This window comes from Dipodomys spectabilis, unplaced genomic scaffold, assembly GCF_019054845.1.
Source record: "Dipodomys spectabilis isolate Male_0828 unplaced genomic scaffold, ASM1905484v1 ptg000342l, whole genome shotgun sequence".
NCBI lineage: Eukaryota > Metazoa > Chordata > Mammalia > Rodentia > Heteromyidae > Dipodomys > Dipodomys spectabilis.
In genome coordinates, this window is record NW_024871019.1 from 549837 (window position 1) to 576488 (window position 26652).

Below are 26652 nucleotides of genomic sequence, written 5' to 3' on the forward strand. Positions count from 1 at the left end.
CAGCACAGCACAGGAAGCTTTAGGCACGACAGCGAGCCCGGGAGGGGAGGAGGGCGGCGCGGTGTGGCGTGGCACGCATCTGCAGCCAGGCACGGTCCCTAGCTGGCTGCACGCGGGCTGCCGGCGCAGAGCCACAGGACGCAAGGGCAGGACACGCAACGCCACACGCGGAGCCAAGTGCCATGTGCCCCGCTGTCCTCCAGGGCGGTCTCCTAACTCTAGAATGGCAGGTCCAGCTGATGCACCAAGACCGACAACACATTTATTCTGTGGAGACCACCTACACATCCTAGGCACGCGCTGTGATTTTGAACACGACTCGTCCCAAAAACTTGTCCCGATCGTCCTCGTTCCTCAAGTTGGGAGACCCGTCGATCTTGCACTCGACGGTCACTTCCCTCTTGGTACTGTTAGCTTCGAAGGTGACCTGGACAGCAACAAGCGGCTGCAGGTACCCCACCTGGCAGACAAGGAGACACGTGTTCACATCTGCATCCACCCAGCCATGCTCCAGGCTGCCACCCTGGCTCAATCTCCCTTTTCCTTCAAGAAGGTCTTGTACTTAACAACAAAAAAAAACACACAAGGCCTGGGAAGGTGGCTCGGTGGTAGAGGGTTCGCCTTGCATGCACAAGGCCCAGGGTTCGATTCCTCAGCATCTCATAAACAAAAAGAAGCCAGAAGAGCTGAGGGACAGCGCCAGGGCCCATAGGTCAAACCCCACAACCAACCCAAAAAAAAAAAAAAAAAAGCCACCACAGAAGTCACAGCACATTGGGCGAGACCTTGTACTTCTTTAGAGCTTGTCTGCCTTCTCAGCTCAGCACGCCGCTTCCACGCACGGTGAAAAGCACCGTCCTCCATGTGTGAGCACGCGCTTTCTGTTCTGCTCGCCTCATCGGGAACTTTCAGTTGCACTCAAGAGGCGTCAGCCCACCCAGGCAGCTGCCGCTTCCTTAGTCAGCACCACACAGAACCTTGTTACTTACGTGCAGTTTTTTCCCATAATATGGGAAATACTTTAAGTCTATGGCTCCCTGGTCGGGGTATGTTGACACGGAGGCTGTGGTCTCATCCTGTGGGAAAGCACAGAAACGCTTCAGGTGAGGGCGAAGGGGAGAAGTCCGCGTGCACGGCGCAGCGCTGCGGCAGGCGCTGCCTGAGGCGCAGCCAAAATTGCCAGGGTGCGGGGCTTTACTGCAGGCCTCACCAGCGGAAGCCTGCACACAGCTGCGCACCTCTTCCCGCACTCCTGAGCCAGTCCTACCGTGTCCTGTGGCCCAACAACTGCTACTGGCAGCAGACACAGCTGCCAGCCTGGACCAAGCGCAGAGGCTGCCGCAGCTCCAGACCATAGCAGCCGCCATGAGCCACGCTCAGGCCCAGAGGTGGTAGGTGTGAAATTTGGGGAGGTGAACACAGGAAGCAAGGCAGACTCCATTCTCACAGCCCACGAATGAACACAGGAGATTACCCGCAAATCACCAAGTACTTGCAAACACATGAACTTCCCATTTAAATAAACTCATCTCTACAGTGGAGATGCGTGCATGCAGGGGAGCTCTTCCTTCTATCCCACCCGCTACATTCATCACCACGAAGCACCACATGACAGGGGTACACACCACACCCCTAAAGTGTGGGGGGGAGGCCCTCCCCGAGGGCACCTCCTGGGCTCTAAGGACCTGGGTAGAGCCAAGGTCGTAGCAGGGGCTGGCAGCCATGTTCCCAGTGTGAGTCACCCACGTCTACAGCATGCTCCAGACACCACCCCCACCCCCACAGGTGCACTCCTTTACAGCTCTCCCTGTGGCAGGCCTGCGGGCAGAGCTCAGGATAAGCTTGAGTAGCTTAGGGAAGGCCTTGGAGTCCATCCCTGACACTGGGGTAAACATTTAAACAAAAAGGGTGTTTGTATCAGTCCTGGGCTTGAACTCAGGGCCTGAGCACTGTCTCAGCTTCCTTACTGAAGGCGAGCACTCTACCACTCGAGCCACAGCTTCACTTCTAGTTTTCTGGTGGTTCATTGGAGATAAGAGTCTCACTGACCTTCCTGCATGGGCTGACTTCAAACTCTGATCCTCAGATCTCTGCCTTCTAAGTAGCTAGGATGACAGGCGGGATCCACCGGCGCCCAGCTTACATTAACCAATTCTACTTCAATAAGAGAGCCTCATTCACAGAGCTGACACACCCATGAGCAACTAAGTTAAATGAAAAATCTGTCTCTATCAATGTCACTTGAGAAAGTCAACGATAGCAAATAAAATTTTTGCAGATACTGAAGAAAGGCTCCGCATGCCAGACACACAGCACAGCCGGGACTGCTGCCTGTTCACCCTACTGAGGAGTGAGCTCCGCAGATGTCCCTACGAGACAGAGACCACACCTACTTGGGTTACTTTATAGAAGTATATACTTTACACACACCTCTAAAGCAAAAGGGACAGCAAGATGAAATTTGGACATTAGCACTGGAGTTTCATGAACATTTTCCAATTATTCTACAAAGCAAAGGTTACACAGATAAAATGTAGAAAAATAAGTTTAACACATGAAGGAGACAAGAGCTCAGTGGTGTAAAGCCCTGGTTCAATCCCCAGCTCAGCAAAAAGGAGGGAGGAGGAGAGGGAGGAAGGGCATGGTAAATCACAGCGGCTCCAGCCTGTAATCCTAGCTACTCTGAAAGCAGAGCTTAGAAGGATCGCACAGTTAGCAAGAACACCATCTTAACAAAACAAGCAAGGTGTGGTGGCACAGTATTATCCCAGCTAAAAAGGAAGACAGGAAAGTTGAGGTCCAAGCTTGGTGCCAGGCCCCTCCTCAAAAACTAAAGTACAAGGGGTCTCCACACAGGGTCCAAGGGGTAGAGAACCTGCCGCCAGTGTGAGGCCAGAGGGGCGTGGCAGAGGCGGGGCTCGACGGCTCTGGAGCAAGATCCCTGTGGCCAGAGGCTTACACGAGGCAGGGGTCTGCCCCGCTGGCCTAGCAGAACTCCCATCTAGACATAGGCTCGGCTCATCCAAGGGCCTGCTCCCAGAAGGGCATGGTCGTGGATCGGCACTCCGACCTGGCTGCAGTGTGGAGCCCAGGCCCAGGAACTTGCTGCTGGAAAGCTGTGCAAGTAAATTCTGAGAATAATTACATGATAGGGTTTCTTGACATTTGTGGAAACATTTACAAGTGGTATGTAGACTTAAGGAAGATTCTCGCTTTCATCAGGCAGGATCTCACTGAGCAGCCAGGATGACCCAGAACGGTCATTCTTCCTGCCCTGCCTCTGCTTTCTGGAGCTGGGTAGAAACGTGGGGAACTGGGACACCCAAGGGGCCCAAGGAGAGGAATGAGTGAGCAACTAGTGAGCTCCTGCACAGATGAGGAGCCTCCTGTGATGGAACCCAGCGCCAGCTCTCCACAGCCCTCCATGATTTTACCATAACCCATCAGGAACACCACTTCTGCTGTGGATTGAATCCTAATACCTAACACAACCATAAGACTAAGTTTAGAGCGTAAGGATCTCTACCTTAGAACTCTTACCCATCTTTTACCCATTTGTCTTAGTAGCAGATGCAGCATGGAAAGAAAACAAAAGAAGTTATGAGATGAGAACTGCACGGCATGCTGGCAAAAACTAAGTAGGAAGGAGGAGCATATGAACACCTGTACCTTAAGGAGATGAACCATATTTCATAAACTCTCAAGTACTGATGGTTAGGTCACCCGTGTATGTACTATTAAGAAAACAGTCATGCTGGGAAGGTGGCTCAGTGGTAGAGCGCTTGCCTTGCATGCCTGAGGCCCTGGGTTCCATTCCTCAGCACCACATAAGCAAAATGAAAAAAGCCGGAAGTGGTGCTGTGGGGCTCAAGTGGTAGAGTGCTAGCCTTGAGCTGAAGAGCTGAGGGACAGCGCCCAGGCTCAGAGTTCAGGCCCCACGACCGGACCCAAAAAAAAAAAGAAAAGAAAACAGTCACGATATAGTATTAAGACAGCTGTGATTACAACCCCAATTTCAGCATTACTACTTGGGGATGGAGTCACTTCAGCATTACTAGTTTGAGAGGAGTCATGAAATATGGTGTACAGAGCATGAACGGCACACGTGGCGTGGACATCCCTCGGGCCATCATTAGGAGACAGGGCTATTGAAATGAGCTGTGTGGACTGGAGTCTAGAAGGACACAGGAAGGGCGTCAGGGAAGAGGCGACAGGACTCTGGCGGCGGAAGCTCTCCACGCATGACGCTCAATACTAACCTTTGAAACACATCCTATCTTTGGTTCTCCTTCAGGCTTTAATCCAATGATCTGAGGGCAAGAAACATGGATTAATTTGAATCATTGTTTCTGCTGGAACTTCCTCCTCGCTGCTGGGGTTGGGGAGGGCAGGCACGACTATCTCAACTTTATTTAGGGTATTAAAATGAACTTTGGGGCTGGGAAGGTGGCTCAGTGGTAGAGCGCTTGCCTTGCATGCCTGAGGCCCTGGGTTCGATTCCTCAGCACCACATAAGCAAAAAAGAAAAAAGCCAGAAGTGGCGCTGTGGCTCAAGTGGTAGAGCGCTAGCCTTGAGCTGAAGAGCTGAGGGACAGCGCCCAGGCCCAGAGTTCAGGCCCCATGACCGGACCCCCCAAAAAATCTTTTTTAAATAAATAAATAAATAAAATGAGCTTTGCTATATAATAACATTTCCAGTTAGCAACCTTATTGCTGCGTTAGAGCAATTTAGAAAATAAGCCAGTTATCAAAGAACAGACCAAAACAGTGTCTACCTTGCTGCCACACTGGAACAAGAAGCAGCAGGCAAAAAGGTGACTTTTGGGCAATGGACAGAGAAAAAAATGACCAATCGTAACATCCCTTTCAAAGGCCACTGTGTTATAACGTCCGTAATGCTGACAGTGACAGCCTTGGTCCGCTCAGTGGCTTTACTTACCGCCCTACACACTAGGGGGCAGGTCCGTACTGCCCCCTCCCGTGAACCCTGCCAAGCCACCTTCAAGTCCAGTCTCCTATCGCAGCACGTGGCCTGGTCCTGCTGAAGGGTCTCAGCCCTGTGTGGGGCGGGTGCTGAGCCATCTCGTGGCTGGCATGGGCAGGAGCACTTCCAGAGTGCTGCACCTCACCAGCGAGGTCAGGCTGCACAGCACCCACAGCTGACCTTGGTCACGCAAGCCTCTGTCCAGGCGCAGTGACTGTCGGGAGGCTACAGAAGGGTTGGTGTGGCCACTCGGGGCTTAGCCCACCTCCCCAGGGAAACACACACCTCACAGCACAGCTCCACACGCCACAGCGTGGCACTGGGGACTGTAGAACTGGCTTAGGGCTGGGCAGGTGGCTTAGTGATATAGCGCTTGCCTAGCTTCATAGCCCTGGGTTCAATTCCTCAGTACCACATACACAGAAAAGGCTGGAAGTGGTGCTGTGGCGGAAGTGGTGCTGTGGCTCAAGTGGTAGGGTGCTAGCCTTAAGCAAAAGAAGCTCAGGGACAGCGCCCAGGCTCAGAGTTCAAGCCCCAGAACAAAAAGTAGCAACTAGCTTAGTAAAAGTGACTTCAGTGATAGAGAGAACAGCTCCTTCCTGCCCTCGGGGCTCGAGCGGCCCCAGCCCAGAGCATGGGAACGGCAGCCAGGCTCTGGGCGGGACCACATGCTCAGCGAACGGCTTCCTCTGAGCTCCTTAGAACAGGGCTGTGTCTGTAATGCCACTACTTAATGACATATCTGTAAAATATAAAGCTATACTTGGCTACCAAACATTCAGAAAATGTTAAACAGAGTAATCACTGACCACCAACCCTTTGTGGTGTATTTTTTCCAAAGCAATAATTATCAGTGCCAGCTTTCCCCTAATGAAGGTGTTACCCCAAGCCAAAGAAATAATCTAGCACTGATGGGCAGCTCCTTAAAGACGGCCTGAAGCAGTAACAGAGGTGAACACATACGTACACGGTTCATTTTCACAAGAACACAAGGCTGGCCTTGGGAGTAGCCAAAATCAGGATCTTTGGTACCATTGCAAGCTTCAAGTAAGGACACAGGAAACTGACATGCGGCATAAACCGGACCCGACTGTTCAAAGAGTGTTCCATCAGGACACACAGTGAGATTCTTCTGTTCTTCTAAAGAATATGCTAGAAAGGAAATACAAGACAGGATGTTGAACACAAGCAGGAACACAGCATCCTTTGCGCAATGGTCTTCTAAGACAAGGCCAGCCCTGCTAGCAGGTGACAGCGGGAAGGAGGGCGCCTTCTGCTGCTCGGGTGGCTCTCCAGGCCTCTTACAACACCGTCTGCAGAATCCCATGTCTCCTGTCTCAAGTCAGCAGCACCAGCCACACTACAGCGCCTCTGCAAGCCTTCTGTACGAAGGCAGAATGGCCCTCTTAAAGCAAGAGAGCGGGCAGCGAGCAGACCCAGAGGGCAGCTCCACTCAGGAAACCACGTGGTTTTACTAAAGAGAGGCAGAAGTTCTGCCACAGGTAATTGACAGACTGAGAAGTAAGGGATTTTAGAGTACTCCCAAAAGTTAAATGAATCAACCAGGCAAGAAAGGGTGCTGGGACTACAGGCTGAGAGTCACAGAATTCCCTAGGGGGCAAGTCCTCCGAAGCAGGACCCCGGGTGAAGACAGCAGAACCCCTGAAGACAGCAGAGCAAACTGGAGTGCGAAGGGGGGGAGGGGGGAGGGGGAAGGGGAGAGCCACACCAGGAGAGCTCATTTCACAACCAGGGACCTGGGCACACAGTCCTCTCCTCTAGGGAGCAGTGCTGGTGTGTGCAGCTGAGACCATCATCAAGAAGAGCCCATCAGGGCTGGGAAGGTGGCTCAGTGGTAGAGCACTTGCCTTGCATGCCTGAGGCCCTGGGTTCAATTCCTCAGTACCACATAAGCAGAAAGAAAAAAGCCGGAAGTGGTGCTGTGGCTCAAGTGGTAGAGCGCTAGCCTTGAGCTGAAGAGCTGAGGGACAGCGCCCAGGCCCAGAGTTCAGGCCCCACGACCGGACCAAAAAAAAAAAAAAGAAGAGCCCATCAGCCGGGCGCAGTGGCTCATGTCTGTAATCCAAGCTACTCAGGAGACTAAGATCTGAGGACCATGGTTCAAAAAGCCAGCCCAGGCAGGAAAGTCTGTGATACTTATCTCCAATGCACGACTCAGAAAAGGCCAGAAGTGGCGCTGTGGCTCAAGTGGTAGAGTGCTTGCCCAGGCCCAGAGTTCAAGCCCCAGGACCAGCAGTAAAAAAAAGAAAAGAAGAGCCCATCAAGCTGGGTGCTGTGGCTCCCGCCTGTACTCCTAGCTCGTCAGGAGACAGATCTGAGGATTGCAACTTGAAGCCAGCCCAGGCAGGAAAGTGCGTGAGACAAGTCTTAACACCAGCCAATCACAAAAAAAGTCAGAAGTGGCACTAATGGTTCAAGTGGAAGAATACTAGCCTTGAGCTAAAAAGGAGCTCAGAGACAGCGCCCAGGTGGTGTTCAAGCCCCAGGACTGGCAAAAAAAAAAGTTCAGGGACAGTGCTCAGGTCCTGAGTTTGAGCCCCATGACTAACCAAAAAAAAAAAGTACAATACAAATTTGCTCTGTTAATCAGACATTTATGTTGTTCTATAAATTAGAACACTCTTACAACTCATTTTGGAATATTTAGAGATCCTCTCATTTGTCTACTTAAAAAAAGTGAAACAAGGGGCTGGGAAGGTGGCTCAGTGGTAGAGCGCTTGCCTTGCATGCATGAGGCCCTGGGTTCGATTCCTCAGCACCTCATAAGCAGAAAAAGCCAGAAGTGGGGCTGAGGCTCAAGTGGTAGAGCACTAGTCTACAGATGAAGAGCTAGGGACAGCGCCCAGGCTGAGTTCAGGACCCACGACCGACCCAAAAAAAAAAGTGAAACAAACTAAGAATGTTTGGAAAAGTAATGATAACTCAGTGCTAGGTTCTATAATCTATAATGACTAACTTTATTGCACATTCCTACAAGAAAATATACTTACATTTTAGAAACCTCTTAAGATCGTTAATATATCCTTTATAGGAATTCGGATCTGATAAACTAAATGTATATTCCAATGCACTCACTGGTTTTGGATAAACCATAAGTCCTAAAAGATAAAAGAAAATTTTTTAAAAGGTATGTATGTGATATGGCTAAATCTCCTCTCTCTTATCCTAAAAAGCAGATCTCAGTAAATCACATAGCAAACTGTCCAGTTATACTACAGTTATCAACTTCCCACTTTTACCCATCTATGAAAATAAGCCATGTCAAATTAAAGAAAACTTAACTCTTCAAAAATAACCTGGTTTTAGCAAACCAGTCTAATCATTTTTGCATCTAAAACACCACTGTCTGGGATATTCACAAATGCGCGACATCTTTTTCAGGGAAAGAGGTCTGTTGGTTCTGCGCGGCTGTTGCTAAGGCTCAGAAGTGATAGTGACGGAGGATGCAGGCGAGACGCTCAGCACTGTGACCTCAGGCTGGGCGACTCTTCCTGTACAGCGTGACGCCCACCCTGTGCACTACAGGGGGGCTAGCAGCATCGTTAACAGCAGTTCTGCTCTCCTGTTTTACCACTAAAAATACCTCCAGACACAGCTGAAGGGCCCTTGGAGAATAAAACATGACTGGTAGCAAAACCAGCGCTCTGGAAAAGAAGCCCCCTGCTGGGCTCCCCACAGCCCCTTTCCCACTCCTCTATCGCCATCTCTACCAGGAACATCCTGCCCATCGCTGCTTTCTATTCCACAAATGGCCAGTACCAGGCCAGGGATGGAGGGCAGTGGTACACCACTTGCGCAGCAGACACAAGAGCCCTGGGTTTATGTTTCAGCACCACAAAATATATAAATACTGCCAGCACCTTGAGGAGGGAGCCATGCCTAACAAGACAGCTGTCCCACAGAGACTGACGGCAAGGACTGAAGTTAAGAAGTACAAAATATAATTCAAGGCTGGGAAGGTGGCTCAGGGGTAGAGTGCTTGCCTTGCATGCATGCATGAGGCCCTGGGTTCAATTCCTCAGCACCACATACACAGAAAAAGCCAGAAGTGGCATTATGGCTCAAGTAGTAGAGTGCTAGCCTTGAGCAAAACAAGTTCAGGGACAGTGCCCAGGCCCTGAATTCAAGCCTCAGGACTAGCAAAAATAAAAATAAAAAAATACATATATTTCAGCAAAGTTTTTAGTATTCTTTGCCATAATGGAATTTTGTTTCTTAAGACAAAGAGAAAAATTAAACAGCAAATTTTATTGCTACTTAATACTTTTTACCTAGCTGCCTTTTAACATTTTTAATCATTTTCATACTAACCAATTAGAACCACAAAGCCGTATTTGTTTAGACCACAGCACTACACAAACAATGTAATTCACACATAAATTTCCCAAGGCCAAAAGAACAATATTCATGACACTATTTAAATCTGTAACTACTATCCAAATGTACTTCAATCAAGTTTCAATTATTCACTTATTTCCAATTATTCCACACAAAGGATTCAAGTTTTACCAGTTTAAAAAAAAATTAAGGGGCTGGGAAGGTGGCTCAGCGGTAGAGCGCTTGCCTTGCATGCATGAGGCCCTGGGTTCGATTCCTCAGCACCACATAAGCAAAAAGAAAAAAAGCCGGAAGTGGCGCTGTGGCTCAAGTGGTAGAGCACTAGCCTTGAGCTGAAGAGCTGAGGGACAGCGCCCAGGCCCAGAGTTCAGGCCCCACGACCAGAGTCCCCCCGCCCCCCCCCCCCAAATCAGTACATATTAAGAAATAGCAATCACAATCGACACTCCCATTTCCCAACTCCGTGGTTTAACTTATCTTCTATCCGCTCAGTACAAAGCAGATCTGTGGCAGAGACAAGTCAGAGCCCCAGTGTATTTCAGGAAGAGAACCCATGGTTACCTGGGCTAGAGATCTGGTCGCGGTATTTCGGAACCTCGTCGTTCAGGGTCTGAAGCATGGCCCACATTGTGAGTGTGAAGAGCCCAGCCAGGAACCCATAAAAAACTAGGTAGAAGAGCAAGATCAAACCTGCAAAGAAAGGAAGGCAATGAGACTCAGCACCCACAGTGCAGGCATTCGGCCTGGGGAGGTAGTGGGCCCAAGCTTAGCCATGCACCAAGGTGCCCGGGCAGTCCAGCCGGCAGCCATGAGCCTCGCTCCACCCCCCCCACCCCGCCTCCCCCCACTTCCAAGTTACAGTCAGCTTCTGCCACTCCTGCTGGAAAATGCCAGCCCATGTGTAGAGGAATGTCCCCCCAAAAGAACAACATGCCCTCTAAGAGAAGATGACGGTGCGGGGTCAGCCTCTCCCCATGTTTTCACATGTCACCTTAAGTGGCAAGCAGAAAAACATTACATAAAGCCTGTGCATCAGCCAGCAATTACTGCAAATGCTTCCAAAAGTGAGGTGACTTAGAAGAACACCAACCAGACATGCAGTGAAGGCAAGTGGGGGAGGGCACCCGGTGAGGGGGGAGGGGGAGGAGGGGAGTGGGGGAGGGCACCCGGTGAGGGGGCAGGGGGAGGAGGGGAGTGGGGGAGAGGAGGGGAGGGGAGTGAGGGAGGGGAGGGGCAGGGGAGTGGGGGAGGGGCGGGCGAGGGGGGAGGGGAGTGGGGGAGGGGAGGGGCAGGGGAGTGGGGGAAGGAGGGCAATGGGGGGAGGGGAGTGGGGGGAGAGGAGGGGAGGGGAGTGGGGGAGGGGAGGGGCAGGGGAGTGGGGAAGGGGCGGGCGAGGGGGGGGAGGGGAGTGGGGGAGGGGAGGGGCAGGGGAGTGGGGGAAGGAGGGCAATGGGGGGAGTGTAGAAGACACTGGCCAAGCGAAGGGCCATGCACAAGTGCAAGGAGCACAAGCCTACTAGTGAGCGGGTGGGGCCGTGCGCTGTGCCGCTAGCCCCAGCAAGGCAGGACGCACTGGCCTCCACACCACCCTTAACCCCTTCTCCAGTTACTTGGAAACACGCAGACCCCCACACCAACGATTTTGGGGGGGGGGGAACATGTGAAAATCAGTAATTTGTCTCAAAGTTCTAAAGTCAAAGTGATCAATAGGGAGCTTATTTATCAAAATACATGAAGTCATTCATGTTTAAGCGTGGAACAATCCTTAAGACTGTGCAGCTGTGAAGACATTAACCCCAGGGCTGAAGTTATCCCAGCCTTCCTTCCCGGCACTCTTCTGAGTGCCTACCTACCCTCAGCAGAGGACAGACCTGAGGTCCTCAGTGGACCCCAGTACCTCCCAAGGAGTAGCTCAGAAGGCTTCTAAGATTTTGTGAGTTTCTGAATTCATTTATTCATTTCTCCAGAAAGCAGCTACAGAACTTCCTTCATCTTCTCAAACATGACCCCAGAACAGATAGTGACAACAGTGAGACAAATTATTTCTCCACTGCAGCCCAGGAAGCCACTCCCCTCCCCTTTTTTCCACACAAAGGGGAAATAATTTAAGCAATTTCGCTTTACACTAGCATCCCACCCTTCCCCAATTACCAGGAAGCCAAGAAAGGGAGGAGAGGAGAGAGGAGAGAGGAGAGGGTGTCAGCTCCGGGCCACTGCCCTCCCGCAGTGCCTACTGCGGTCCTGCTGCAGAAAAAGAAAAGGAAGACCAGGCTCAAAGCAGTGATCTGTTTGCCACGCACAGAAGACAGGCCCAGGTGAGATGGTAATAAGCAACAGAGACACAGGTGGCGCTGTTGCACAGGAGACATGAAACCAAGTGTGAAGGAGACTTCTGAGTAGTATTTTGCACTGTTATTTATTTTTTTTTTTTTTTTTTTTGGTCCGGTCGTGGGGCCTGAACTCTGGGCCTGGGCGCTGTCCCTCAGCTCTTCAGCTCAAGGCTAGCACTCTACCACTTGAGCCACAGCGCCACTTCCGGCTGTTTTTTTCTTTTTGCTTATGTGGTGCTGAGGAATCGAACCCAGGGCCTTGAGCATGCAAGGCAAGCGCTCTACCACTGAGCCACCTTCCCAGCCTTGCACTGTTATTTAAAGCATCACAAAAATTTTTTTTTTTGGTCAGTCATGGGGCTTGAACTCTGGGCCTGGGCGCTGTCCCTCGGCTCTTCAGCTCAAGGCGAGCACTCTACCCCTTGAGCCACAGCGCCACTTCCAGCTTTTTCTGCTTATGTGGTGCTGAGAAATTGAACCCAGGGCTTCATTAAGCACTCTACCACTGAGCCACCTTCCCAGCCCCTACAAAATATTCTTATATCACCTTCAATTGTTTTTTTAAGTTCCTAGGAAAAAATATAAATGAAATTTATAAAACATCAGAAATAAACATTACCAAACTATTATTTTAATTTGCTTCTAAAGAACCATTATACAATGGAAAAAAGGTACTAAAATGTCATATAGTTACAACATATGTACATAAATTAACAGCCATGTTCTAAATCTGATGTCACATACTAAAGGCCTCCAGAGACAAGACATTGTTTCGAACACTAAAGCAAGCTTTCCTCCTTGAAATAATCCAATCTTTTATATCATATATGAAAGACTTTTCACAATAATTTACAAAAACAAACACACACATAGGCCAATGCAAGGCACCGCAGCTGCTCTTGCCTCGGGGTAAGAAAACATTTTAAAAACCTATGCCAGCCCGGGAGGCTGAGATCTGAGGATCGCAGTTCAAAGCCAGCCCAGGCAGGAAAAGTCCATGAGACTCTTTATCTCTAATAAACCACTAGAAAACCAGAAGGAAGTGGCACTGTGGCTCAGGTGGTAGAGCGCTCACCTTGAGCTGAAGAGCGCAGGGACATGGCCCAGGCCCAGAGTTCAAGCCCAACGATTGACAAAAAAAAAGGAAGGCTGAGGCAGGAGACTGCAAGTTAAGCCCAGCTGGAATACAAAGTGACAAGTCATAAAGACAAACACCACCACCAACAAAGCCAATAACAATAAAAATAAGCTAACACTGATTTAAATTCCACAGAAATACCAGCATTTCGAAATGTCTTGACTGAGATCAACAGCATCAACCCAAGATGTTCACTCAAAGGAAACCCCAGGAATTGACTTACAGCTACAATCTACAGCCACGAGGCAACTTAAGAGGAGGGCTCAGCAGGAGGGCACCCAGCAGGAGAGAGTTTAAAGGAATGCAGTCGCTCCTTCAGAAAGTACTTAAAATGCCAGAAAACAAGCTAAAGTGTCAAAGATATCAGTGTTTGCCCAGAGCCCAGAATAATGGGAGACATAGATTATAAAGGGGCAAGAAAAATTGGGAGTGTATGTAATAAATATGTTCTTATCTTGATTACAGTGAGTATAGTATAGGTATGCTTGTGTACCTGGGTATATGTCAAAACTATTTTTTTTGGATATAGGAGCTCATTATATTGTCCAGGCTAGTCTTGAACTCCTACTTTTAGGTGATTTTTCCACGTTAGCTTCCTGAGTATTAGGGCTGTACTGCCTGCTATACTGCCTGTATCTGTATTGATTGATACGCACCGCTTAGTATATGTCATTACCACTTTAATAAAGCAGTTGAAAAGCTGAGCAGCCAGGCGTCAGTGGCTCAGGCTTATAATCCTAGCTACTGAGGAGTAGAATGCTAGCCTTGAACACAGAGAGGCTCAGGGACAACTGTCCAGGCCCTGAGTTCAAGCCCCAGGACTGGCAAAAAGCAAGCAAACACCAAAAATGAAGAGAAACTGCATCAAGTCTATCAGATGATCAAAGAGGTTACCAAAGGGAAAGAACAACTGACACCAGATAACTATCGATTTGATTTTGGCTGCTAAGTTAACATTCTGCAATTTGGAATACAAAACAGACATTTCCACACTTGTAAGGAAGAGCTCAGAACACCTACAATGAACACATCCCCAAACCTTACATGAAGAAATTGATCATGCAATTAACTACAAAGGACAGCAAGCAAAATGTAATGAAACACTGTAAAGTTAAAAGGAATGATAACAAAGTCTCATACACCTCAAGTAAAACAAAGCAACCTCAGACTGATACACAGCTACACATTTAAATTTAAAACGAAAGGTACAGAATCCTGTAAACATATACATGTCAAGTACTGATGGACCAGAAACTTACTAGGCTAAGCAAGCACACCCTCAGTCTGATGTGTCCTCAAAGAAGACTTGGCAGGGTGCCGGTGGCTCACACCTGTCATCCTATAGCTACTCAGGAGGCTGAGATCTGAGGATAGGGTTCAAAGCCAGCCACGCTAATTAGCCACCAGAAAACTGGAAGTGGCACTGTGGCTCAAGTGGTAGAGAGCTGGCCTTGAGCTGAAGAGCTGAGGGACAGCGCCCAGGCCCAGAGTTCAAGCCCCACAACCAACCAAAAAAAAGAGAAAATAGGGCTGGGAAGATAGCTCAGTGGTAGAGTGCTTGCCTCGTATATATGAGGCCCTGGGTTCAATTCCTCAGTACCCACATACACAGAAAAGGCCAGAAGTGGCAGTGTGGCTCAAGTGATAGAGCGCTAACCTTGAGCTGAAGAGGTCAGGGACAGTGCCCAGGCTCAAAGTTCAAAACCTACAACCCACCGGCTCACCGCCCCCCCCCCCCCCCCCGCCCCGGAAAAAAAAAAAAAAAGAGGAGGAGGAAACAGATGTGGCAAACTAGGATCCAAGTCACAGGGATCACAGGGCTAAGATATTTTATACTAAAAAGCAAAAAGCACATGAAGGCCATGTTACAGTCACACACACCTTCATGATGCTGTGCAGCTTCAAATTCTACAATTCTGTTCTGTGCTTCATGTAATGTTCATTGTAACACAATATAATCTTATTTGGTGAAGATCTTTGAATATTCAATCCAGAGACTGAATAAATAAAAAACGGACAGCAAATACTTTTCAAACAAAGCTTGCCACATTACTTCCCAGATACTCTGTAGTTAACAGAATGTACACTCTTTCCAAACTTGGAGCACGGCCTACAAACTGACCATGACTTCCATGACAAAATATGGGCCTGGGAACAGCACAGGGACAGAAGCCAGGCCCTGTCACCGGCAAGGCCGGGCGCGAACCAAGGGCCTCAGATACAAGACTGTACGCTACACAAGGTGCATGACGGGAAATAACAGGCTATGGGTTGGAAACTTCTCCAAGCCAACACCTGAAAGCCTGGAATCCCAAGCTGCCTGGAACTTAAGCTTTCTGAAAGCAGGGGTGATCCAAATATGATCTGGGGTTGGGAAAGTAGGAAAACCAAGACTACAGCCTCAGAGATAATCAAATGGCAACGAAGTTACAGATTTAGACAATGACCAATGATTCCAATGGAGGGTCTGGCTGTTTCCTGACATCCATTAGACATCAAGAGCTCAACACCCACAGCTGTCCACACATTTTTCCCAGATCAAACACAGGACCTGTAGTTGTCAGGTAGGTACATTACTACTGAGCTACATTCCTGACCTGTCATTATGTTTTAAGCAACAGATAAATACTGGAAAGCCATTTACCTACTTGAAGTTGGAAGAGCTGGGTATACCTTGGTGGTAGAGAGCTTCCTGGCACGCAGAGGCCCTAGGTTAGATCCCCAGCACTTCACACAAAATTTATACAAGATTTTCATCTGCTGTTTTAGTCCAGATTGGTCTCATAGATAGAATTCTCCATGACCCTCCCAAATGCTGGACTGCAGGTATATGGCATTGTGCGTGGCTTGTGTCTTACTGTTTTAATCACAGAGTTTACAAGAAAAGGCACTAGGGGATCCTGGTGGAGGAGGAGGGGGCTGATGAAGGGTTAAGCACTGTGACATTTGAAACAGGGGGTAGGGCCGTGAAACCAGGCAACTTCTGAATGCTTGCTTTCACAAGAAGGGGAAGGACAACAAGGGAAAGTCAGAGAAAATTAATTCCTGAATTAATTGCAATGGTAGTGGGGTGTGGTTCACAAAAAAATGAAATGCTACGGAGAGCGGATTGGCAATTTGGCCAGGTTTTGCTTGGAAATGACAGGGAATGAGGGAAGATGACAGTTCCGCAGAGAAAAGCGATGTAAAAGCATGGGGTTATCTAAGCCTCACACTCTGGAATGTAGGGTATGTAGGAAGAATACTGGAAATAATTAGTGCCCAGAATCTGGCAAGCAAAAACCCAAATTTATTTTTATTTATCTTTACATCTTTGGAGATTTCCAGGAGAGAAGAAAAAATAAGGCCAGAGACAGCACCCGGCAGGGGGAACCGGGGGCTCAGGCCTGTCATCCTAGCTACTCAGGAAGCCGAGATCTGAAGATTGTGGTTCAAAGCCAGTCTTGGCAGGAAAGTCAGTAAGACTCATCTCCAATGAACCACCAAAAAGCAGGACGTGGCGCTGTGGCTCAAAGTGGTAGAGTGCTACCCTTGAGCAAAAAAGCTCAGGGACAGCATACAAGCCCCGAGTTCACGCCCCACAACTGACCAAAAAAACCACCTGAGATTGGACACTTAGGAAAGGAGGGGCAGTGGCCAGAGAAGGCAGGAGTGAGTCGAGGTGCACAAAGGTCCGCTGCTGATGGGCCAGACACGGCCACGAGGCCCCATCCTTGCAGGAAGGTCAGTTTCAAAGTTGTGCTTTACGACGGCACCAGCAAAATTCTAAGAGTAAGTCACAAAAACTAGCTCCACAAATGACTCAGTAACCAAGTTTAACCAAGGAAGTGGGAGGCTGAGCTAGAAAAGCCTCAAAATTATTAATTAGTACCAGCACCCTGTGTGGAGAGAATGACCCTATTAAAAAGACCCTCTTACCAACATGGGCGGCTCATGCCAATTCAAAGCCAGCTAGAGCAGTAAAATCCGTGAGACTCATTTCCAACTAACTACCAGAAAACAGGGAAGTGGCGCTGTGGCTCAAAGTGGTAGAGCACTACTAGCCTTGAGCTAAAGATTAGCTCAAGGACAGCACCCAGGCCAAGTTCAACCCCACGACCAACACGGCCCACCGCCCTCCAATAAAAAGGCCCCTATTAAAACCATTTACCAAGGGCACATGCCTGTGCTAGCTATTCAGGAGACTGAAGATCTGAGGATCACAGTTCGAAGCCAGCCAAGGCAGGAAAGTTTGAGACACTCTTATTTCAAATTAACTATCAAAAAGCTGGAAGTGGAGCTAATGTGGCAGAGAACCAACCATGAGCAAAAGCAGCTCAAGAACAGCATCCAGGCCCTGAGTTCAAGTTCCAAAACTGGTGTGCACCCCTATTAAACTGAGGTGGGGGGGAGGGATGATTTTATGAGGTTTTCATAAAAGCTGAATCTCAGAAAGAAGCAGACTTGGGCTGGGAAGGTGGCTCAGTGGTAGAGCGCTTACCTTGCATGCATGAGGCCCTGGGTTCAATTCCTCAGCACCACATAAGCAGAAAGAAAAAAGCCGGAAGTGGTGCTGTGGCTCAAGTGGTAGAGCGCTAGTCTTGAGCTGAAGAGCTGAGGGACAGCGCCCAGGCCCAGAGATCAGGCCCCAAGAAAGAAAGAAAGAAAGAAAGAAAGAAAGAAAGAAAGAAAGAAAGAAAGAAAGAAAGAAAGAAAGAAAGAAAGAAAAGAAGAAAGAAAGAAAGAAAGAAAGAAAGAGAGGAAGGAAGGAAGGAAGGAAGGAAGGAAGGAAGGAAGGAAGGAAGGAGAGTTGGATAATAACCCTGGGTCTGATACTTTTTCAATGCACAGCTTAGCCTCCCCTTAATGAATTAACCTTTAACCATATCACTAAACTAAAGTGGTACCACTAAGATACCTACTGTTTCCTTCAATATTGAATTTCTATGAAAGCCATTAGTACTACAGCCTCCGCAAAGGAAAACATTCACAGAAAGAGCATACTAGGAGTCACCAAGATTATCATACACATTTAGAACATTCAAGTCAATATTGCAAAGTCTAAATTACTGTCTTTCATTCAACCAACTTCTAACACATCCTAAATGCCAGCACAGTAGGATCTGGAGAATCACCGATGAGACATGACTAAGCCTTACAGCAGAGCTCAGGGGTAGAGAGCTTGCCTCTCATGCCAGTGACCTGGGTTTGATCCACGGCATCTTACAGGCTAGTGAACTACTGTAACGACATAAGCGACAAAGGCTAGACAGAGGAAAGGGTGTTTTGAGACACATGGGAACACTTACTATTCTTAGGGCAGAGGATTTCGATGTTTTCCTGAGATCAGGCTACCCAAGCTGACACTACTTCTAAGAAGGCAGCCTAATGTGGAATAAACAGGAGGGGTCCAGAAAAACCATATGAATGGTAAAAAGGGACTGGAGAGAAGCCAGAAAGACTGTGTGCGAAGAGCTGTCTGTCCACGCCGTTTCAGATGAGATGTGAGTCTTCTGATTTTGTTTGTTTAGGGTCCTGGAGCCAATCTTCCATAGATGCTGATTGAAAACTGTGATTGGTTCATCACTGCATTAGTTTCTCATTGCTGCAGTTACAAACTGCCACCAACAGTGTCTTAGAGCAGCGAACATCAGTCTAACACCAGTATCTCTGCATGTGGGCACAAAGGAGCCAACAGGAGGAGTCCATTCCTTTCTGGGGGTCTAGGGGATCCCTGCCCAAATCCTCCACGTGTAACCCCTCTCGCCTTCTACCACCTCTTATTACACAATGCATCATTCTGACTCTGTCGGCCTTACTTTTCCTCCCTGATCCCGGCCCCTCCTCTTCCCCTTTCAGGACCTTGAGATCCACGGATCCCACCTAAACACAACCCGGCTCACCTCAATCACCTGATTCTACCAGAGGCACTAATCCTCCTTTGCCACAGAATTCAGAATAGTTACAGATGTGGACAGAGACCTGGACAGGAGTGTCACTTTGCCAGCCACAATCTTGACTTCTGTTTGGCATTCACTTTAACTATGTCATTAAAGTAGTATTTGTCTTAAAAAAAAAAGAAGTTTGTCATGCTAAGGAGCCCCTGAAAGCAATGGAAATACACCAAGAGGCACCTGGGAAACATCCAAATGAAGGCTTCTGATTGATAGGCAACCCTTAAGCCACACGAGTAGGAGAGTCATGGCTGAGGCCATCCAGTTCAAAGTTAACACAAAATTCAGGGACTGGGGAGAGGGCTCAGTGGTAGAGCGCTTGCCTAGCATGCATGAGGCCCTGGGTTCCATTCCTCAGCACCACCTACACAGAAAAGGCCGGAAATGGTGCTGTGGCTCAAGTGGTAGAGCGCTAGCCTTGAGCTGAAGAGCTGAGGGACAGCGCCCAGGCCCAGAGTTCAGGCCCCACGACCGACACAGACACACACACACACACAGACACAGACACAGACACAGACACACACACACACACACACACACACACACACACACACACACGACACACAAAACACTATCCAAAAAAACAGAGCTGGGCCAGGGGCCGGTGGCTCATGCCTGTCATCCTAGCTACTCAGGAGACTGAGATCTGAGGATCATGGTTCAAAGCCAGTCTAGGCAGGAAAGTCTATGAGACTCTCACCTCCAATAAACCACTCAGAAGACTGGAAGTGGCACTCACCTTGAGCTGTAGAGCTGAGGGACAGCGTCCAGGCCCAGAGTTCAAGCCCATGACCGGGGTGGGGGGGAGACGGGGGGACGGGACAGGGCTGGGAGGTGGCTCAGGGGTAGAGTGCTCACTTAACATAAATGAAGCCCTGGGTTCAATTCCTCAGTACCACATCACAGAAAAAGCCAGAAGTGGCGCTGTGGCTCAAGTGGTAGAGTGCTAGCCTTAAACTTCAAAAGCAGCTCAGGGACAGCGCCCAGGACCTGAGTTCAAGCCCCAGGACTGGCAAAAAAAAAAAGAACAAGCCAAAGGACTTGGGATGTAGCTCAAGTGAAAGAACATTTGCATAAGCAAGGTCACTGAGGTCAATCCTCAAAAATGACCCCCAAAAAGAAAAAAAAAAAAGGCTGCTTGATAGATAATTTCAAGTAGGAAGTGTAGAAAGTCACCACAATGGTGATGAGAAGAACCAGAAATCAAACTCTAAGAAAAAAGGCAGAGGATTTTATACAACCCATGCTAATAAAGTGGGAGATGGGGGGGGGGGATTCTTCTCACCAGACCTGGAGGCTCAGGCCTATAATTCTAACTACCCAGAAGGTTGAGACCTGGAGGCTCATAATTTGAAGCGACCCCAGGAAAAAAAGTCAAGGCTCTGGAAAATGCGGAACTGGAGGTATGTATCCAAAGCAGTACAGTACCAGCCATGAGCAAAAAGCACAAGCACAAGAGCCTATGTTCAAGTTCCAGCATACATACAGGCACGTGTGTGCATGCACATACACAGATTAGAGGGGACGTTACTCCAACATTAATAAACGCATAACTAAAATGCTTCCTAACTAAATTGTCTTTTCTCCTATTACAGTCATATAAAAGGATTGGTCATGGCAAAGTTATTACAGACAGGAAGATCTAGAAATAACAAAACCCATTAGTTTAATTCTACTGATGTAAATTCAGGCCCATTTCAGAAAAAAATCAAGCACGCACTACCATCGTTATAATGTACCTTGTAACAGCCCTCTCCTCTCCTGATTCCTGGCCAGTCCAGAAAGTTGTTGAGTGACGGATGAGTGCACGTTACGTCCTGCCCAACCCCACTGCCCATTCTTATAAACCTATGCACAGGGACCAGGAACAGAAAGTCCTGCTGCTCTCCCAGTCAAGCACACTTTGGTAGTCTAATTATCATCAGACTCACAGGACAATGGCCATTGTCTTGTAAATGAGATACTGAGAAAATAAACATACATGTCTCTCCCCTACATTCAGACACAAGGTGGGTTGGAGTCTGATTCCAGAGCAGTGTTTAACGATGCGTGACCCAGAACAGAAACACAGTGCCTGAGAAAGGCCCCTTAGGGACCTACAAAGAAAAGGCACATGAACAAAGCACAGCTCTGGTCCAGAACGTAACTACTGGAAATCAAAATCTCTGGTTTTAAATTGTTAACTTTAGCATTTATCAGACTGGATGTATGGTTCAAGAGGTAGAACCCCCAACAAGCAGGTTCAAGTATTATCATCTGACACAGGTAAAGTCATGGTATAGGAGAGAGCAGAGAGAGGGGTGACACTGTCAAAAAGAATGTGTTTTTCACCTGACACGTAACTCTGACCACTCTGTGCATCACCATTATAATGACCAAAAAAAGTTTTTAAAAAAAAGTCATGGCTTTAGAATCTGTGGGCCCAAAGGTTCTATGCCTAACTCAATAGATGAATTTTGGTAAATCAGAAAACCTGTAGTGTGGGCTGGTATGTAGCTCAGTAGAAAGCGCTCACCTAGCAAGTTGTAGGTCTTGGGCTCGACCCCCAGTACCAAAACAGTAAAAACAAAACAAAACAAAACAAAAACCTGTGGGGTTGGGAAGGTGGCTCAGTGGTAGAGCGCTTGCCTTGCATGCATGAGGCCCTGGGTTTGATTCCTGAGCACCACATAAGCAGAAAAAAGCCAGAAGTGCTGCTGTGGCTCAAGTGGTAGAGTGCTAGCCTTGAGCTGAAGAGCTGAGGGACAGCGCCCAGGCCCAGAGTTCAAGCCCCACGACCGGCAAAAAAAAAAAAAAAAACTGGTCTCTCTTTTCTCACCTGTGCCATCTATGCAGAGGTCCAGGCAAATGTATTCTTTTTTGTTGATGTTGAGGGGCTCGGGGCCTGAGCACTATCCCTGAGCTTTTTTGCTCAAGGCTAGCTTTCTACCACTAGGAGCCATAGCTGTATTTCCAGTTTTCTAGTGCTTAACTGGAGATAAGTCTCATGGACTTTCTCATGCAGGCTAGCTTTTGAACCACAATCCTCCTATCTCAGCCTTCTCAGGAGCTAGGATTACAGACGTGAGCCACCAGCACCTGGCATAAATGTACTTCTTACTGTGCGCCTCACACTGAGTGGACTGAGCTAGGCATTAACAGCATTTAAGACTTTTGATTGTGGGCTGGGAAGGTGGCTCAGTGGTAGAGAGCTTGCCTTGCATGCTTGAGGCCCTGGGTTCGATTCCTTAGCACCACATAAGCAAAAAGAAAAAAGCCGGAAGTGGCGCTGTGGCTCAAGTGGTAGAGCGCTAACCTTGAGCTGAAGAGCTGAGGGACAGTGCCCAGGCCCAGAGTTCAGGCCCCACGACTGGGACCCCCCCCCCCCAAAAAAAAAAAAGAAGACTTTTGATTGTGAGCCACAGAAAGAAAATGTGTACGTACCCAATAAACATTCTGAAAAGTGCTTTCTTAAACCTCTTGGACAAACGGGTTTTCCTCCATGTCACTGGGCTGCCTGCTCCCCTGGATTTTGGGGAGCAGCATAGGCAACACAGGAGCCAGGCCAGTAACCGCTCCCTGGGATGTCTTCGACAGAGCATCTGTGGCACCAGACATCAGGTGCTATCTTCTCTTTGTCCTATGCTGTTCAAGTGCTAATGGCTCACCCTGCTCACTGTCCATGATATTTCCAGGTCTACCCTAACTCAGGAAGTCTGCATGGAGGGCTGCTGCGGAGATCCATGAGGTACTTCATGTGTACATAAGCATTATGATGTAACTATAACCAATATATTTGCCAAGTATCAAAGACAAAGTCAAGCAGGGCGCCAGTGGTTCACGCCCGGAATCCTAGCTATTCAGGATTCAGACATGAGGTCTGAGGTTCCCAGATCAAAGCCAGCCCCAGCCCAGACAGGAAACTCCGTGAGACTCCTATCTCCAATGAACTACTCAAAAAAGCTGGAAGTGGTGCAGTGGCTCAAGTGGTAGATGGCTTGCCTGTGCAAAAGAAGCTCAAGGACAGCACCAGGCCCAGAGTTCAAGCACCAGGACTGGCAAAAAAAAAAAAAGCCAAAATCCCAGCTGGGAGTTCACACCAGTAATCCTAGCTACTTAGGAAGTGGAAATTTGAAGACTGCCAGGCGGGCAGAACAGACCATGAGACTTTTCTCCAGTAAGCCATCAAAATACTAGAAGTAGAGCTGTGGCTCAAAGTGGTAGAGTGCTAACCTTTAGCAAAAAAGCTCAGGACTGACTGGGAAGTTAACTCAGTGGTAGAGCGCTTGCCTTGCATGCCTGAGGCCCTGGGTTCGATTCCTCAGCACCACATAAGCAAAAAAGAAAAAAGCCGGAAGTGGCGCTGTGGCTCAAGTGGTAGAGCGCTAGCCTTGAGCTGAAGAGCTGAGGGACAGTGCCCAGGCCCAGAGTTCAGGCCCCACAACAGGACCAAAAAAAAAAAAAAAAAAAAACTCAGGACAGTGGCCAGGCCCTAAGTTCAAGCCCCATAACCACACCACCACCACAAAATCCTGAAACCATGGGTTGGGAAGGTGGCTCAGTAGTAGAGTGCTTGCCTTGCATGCATGAGGCCCATGGATTCAATTCCTCAGCACCACATAAAACAGAAAAAGCCAAAGTGACGCTGTGGCTCAAGTGGTAGAGCGCTAGCCTTGAGCTGAAGAGCTGAGGGCATCACCCAGGCCCCGAGTCCAAGCCCCATGACCGACAAAAAAATTTAAAAATGGCACCTGCCATTTGAGCCATACCTCCTCTTTTGTTTTTGTTTTTTGTAAAGCAGGGCTGGGGGTGGGGGAAGAGAAAGATGGTGTTAACTGGAGATTAAAGTATTGTAAAGTATTGTGGAATAACCTGAGATAAAGATTCTCATGGACTTTCCTGTCCAAGAAGGCTTTAAATCAAGATCCTCAGATCTCAGGCCCTGTAATAGCTAGGATTGCAGGAATAAGCCACAGGCATGGTTAAATTTATGATTTAAAAAAAAAAGGGGGGGAAGGAGTAGGAAAAAAAGTTGCACAAATAGCAAAGGATTTTTCCCCTTTACATACATAAATACTTGTTGGAAGTATAAACAATTTTTTCAGGGAAATATGTTTCCAAAATGTAAAAAGTATACATGAATGGCCTGGAAATTCTAAAGAAATAAAATTCACAATACCTATTTTCCAAGAAAGAAAGGAGCAGAAGACTCTGACCATGTAATAATAAAAGAGGAAACATTACAACCTCTGTTAATTAGAATCCTAATGAGCTATATCTAAAACCAAAATGATAGTACAGACTTTCAATAACACAGGAGGATGCTCACAAGGTTATGCTGTTGTCACTTCTCAGTTTTTCGTTTGTTTTGCCAGTCTTGGGGTATAAACTCAGGGCCTGGGCGCTGTCCCTGAGCTTCTTTTGCTCAAGGCTAGCACTCTATACCACTTGATCTACAAGTGCCACATCTGGCTTTTTCTGTTTTGTGGTACTGAGGAATCCAACCTAGAGCTTCAAACATGCTAGGCGAGCACTTTACCACTGAGCCACCTTCCCAGCCCTCTTCTGGTTTTATAAAAATAAATGTTGCATTCATTACACAGCTGGGTACCAGTGGCTCACATCTCTAATTCTAGCTACTAAGGAGACTGAGAATTGAGGATTGTGGTTCAAAGCTAGCCCAAGCAGTAAAGTCAGTGAGACTATCTCAAATACATTACCAAAAAGCCAGAATTGAAGCTATGGCTCAGATGGAAGAGCACTAGCCTTAGGCAAAAAAGAAGCTCAAGCACAATGCCCTGAGTTCAAGCCCCAGGACCAGCACTATATAAATAAATACGAGAGCGTTTACACATTTCAGACAGACACACACCAGAAAGGTAACACAACCAGGCAGCGGCACCGTCCAGGCTTTGATGAAAAAGGGGGGAGGGGCGTCTATCAGCAGCACGCGGCGCTGGCCAGGGCGCCCTTCCTAGGCCGATCCAGACGGGCTCGGGGACCCAGAGAGAACACCCCGGGGGGCTGCAGTGGCGATTCTCCCTCCTCGCCCCCGACCGCTCCCCTGGGGCAGAGTAACGGCTGTTTTTCACTGTTTGCCGTTCTGTACTGGCTTCCAGTTATTCCAACAGAAAGAAGGTGGTCACTGCTCTTGGTAATGGTAATACTGATGCTGCAGAGGGGTCCTGCCTTGACCCCGAAATGAACCACCGCTGCGCGCCCCACAGGCCGAGGGCGCGCTCCGCCCTCCACCGAGACCGCGCGCACCTGCTGTTGCTCAAATGCCATCTCCACCCTAAAACCTGACGGGAGGGTTCCCGAGCGCCACGGCTGGGGGGCACTGAGGGGTCACGAGGGGCAGGAAAGGAGCCGGGTGCGGCCTAGCGGGCGGCCTCTCCACCACCCCAACATCTCCGCGGGGCGGGGGGGGGCCATGACGCGGACACGCGTCCGTCCTGCCCCACGCGCACGCCACCCGCGGGCCTCCCGTCCGCCTCTCACGGACGCGGCTCGGGGAAGCAGACGAGCGGTGCCGAGGGCGGAGAGGCCGACAACAGGTGATCGTCAAAGTGTGAGGCGAGACGGGTGTGACATCCTGCCGCCCTGCGCTGGGGAGACGGGAACGAGGGGGGGGTCGGGCCGCCTGCGGGGCCGGGCGGGCCCCGCACCCGGGGCCGGCGGCGGCCGGGCTCCTCGGGCCGCGTCCGCTTCTCCGCTCTCCGGTCGTCTGTCCTCAGGAAGGGCGCCGACCCCCGGGCCGGGATGCGCCCGGCGCCCCGCTCCCGCCCGGGGCCGCGCACGCGCACGCGCGCCGCCCGTCCTGGCCCCGCGCAGCTGCTGCTTCCCCGCCGCCGCCGCCGCCGCCAACGGCTCCCCGGGACGCACAAAGAGCCGCCGCGGGCCGGCGCGGCGTGGGGAACGCGGGTCCCGGGGGGGGGGGGGTGCGGGCCGCGGGGAGCCACGCGCGTCCCCGCCCCGCCGTCACCTCCGCGGCGGGAGTGGAAATTTCCTCTCCGCGGAGGCGCCGCGCGCGCCGCAGGCCGCCGTACGGAGAGGCCCGCCCGCCGCCGCCGCCGCGCGGCCCCGCGGGGGCCCGGCCCGGCCCCTCCGCCCGCCCGCGCCCGGCCCCTCCGCCCCTCCGCCCGCCCGGCCCCGCCTCGGCCGAGCCCCGGCTCCGGCCACGGCCGGCGCGGCCCCGGTTTCCGGCGCCGCCAGCGGCGGGAAGCCCGCAGCACGTGCGCCCCGCGCGGGCGGCGGGCCGGAGCCGCGCCGGGCCCCCGGGCGGAATGAATGAGGAGGCCGCGCCCGCGCCGCCCGCCTCACCCCAGCTCTTGGCGGTGCGCCCCAGGAACTCCCCGGTGGTCGGGTTGTAGACGAAGACCTTCCACTCGGCCAGGCTCTGGTGGAACGACTTCTTCTCGGTCTTGGTCATGGTGAGGGCGCGGGGCGCGGCGGCCGCGGGCGGGCGAGGCGGCGCGGAGCGTCCCGGACCTAGCGGCGCTGCCCGGCTGAGGCGGCGGAGGGGCGGCGCGGCCGGAGCAGCTCCTCCTTCCGCGACCGCTCGAGCCGACTGCGCCGCGCCGCGCCGAGCGGCCGCTCGGGCCGCGGGAGCCTGACGTCTGCGCCCGCCGCAGCCAATCCACGCGCCGCTCCTCCGCGCCGCGCGCGCGCCCCCGCCCAGGGGCGCCGCGACTGGGCGCGCGCCCGGGCCGCCCGCCGGCTCCGCCCTCGGCCCGCCCCCGGCGCGGCCCCGCCCCCTCCGCTAGCCCCGCCCCCGGGCGCCGCTGCCGCCCGCGCCGGCCGAGGACGTGGGGCGCCGAGGCCGCGGGCAAGTAGGTGGTGTGTCGCGCGCGGGTTCGCCCCACGGGGTTCTCGCGGGGCTGGGGGCGGCGATCGGCTGTCCTGGGGAGGGGGGCGCCCAGGCCCGGG

The 26652-nt window shown here is 50.4% G+C and overlaps 2 protein-coding genes across 2 annotated transcripts in view; one reads left to right on the plus strand and one right to left on the minus strand.

Moving 5' to 3' along the window:
• Tfdp2 (transcription factor Dp-2) overlaps positions 1-8548 on the plus strand; it is a 48371-nt gene extending 39823 nt beyond the window's left edge. The window contains exon 12 of the mRNA XM_042665718.1: positions 8387-8548. Within this exon, the coding sequence (XP_042521652.1) occupies positions 8387-8509 (123 nt within the window). The 3' untranslated portion in view covers positions 8510-8548. The remainder of the gene's footprint in view (positions 1-8386) is intronic.
• On the minus strand, positions 9-26226 carry Atp1b3 (ATPase Na+/K+ transporting subunit beta 3). The gene is made up of 7 exons (XM_042665723.1): positions 26047-26226; positions 9905-10033; positions 7996-8103; positions 5952-6136; positions 4260-4310; positions 990-1076; positions 9-460 (listed from the first exon to the last, which is right to left on the minus strand). The coding sequence occupies exons 1-7, from the start codon at positions 26153-26155 to the stop codon at positions 290-292; spliced, it is 840 nt and encodes a 279-aa protein (XP_042521657.1). The 5' UTR covers positions 26156-26226; the 3' UTR covers positions 9-289.
• Between the last annotated feature and the right edge of the window lie 426 nt (positions 26227-26652).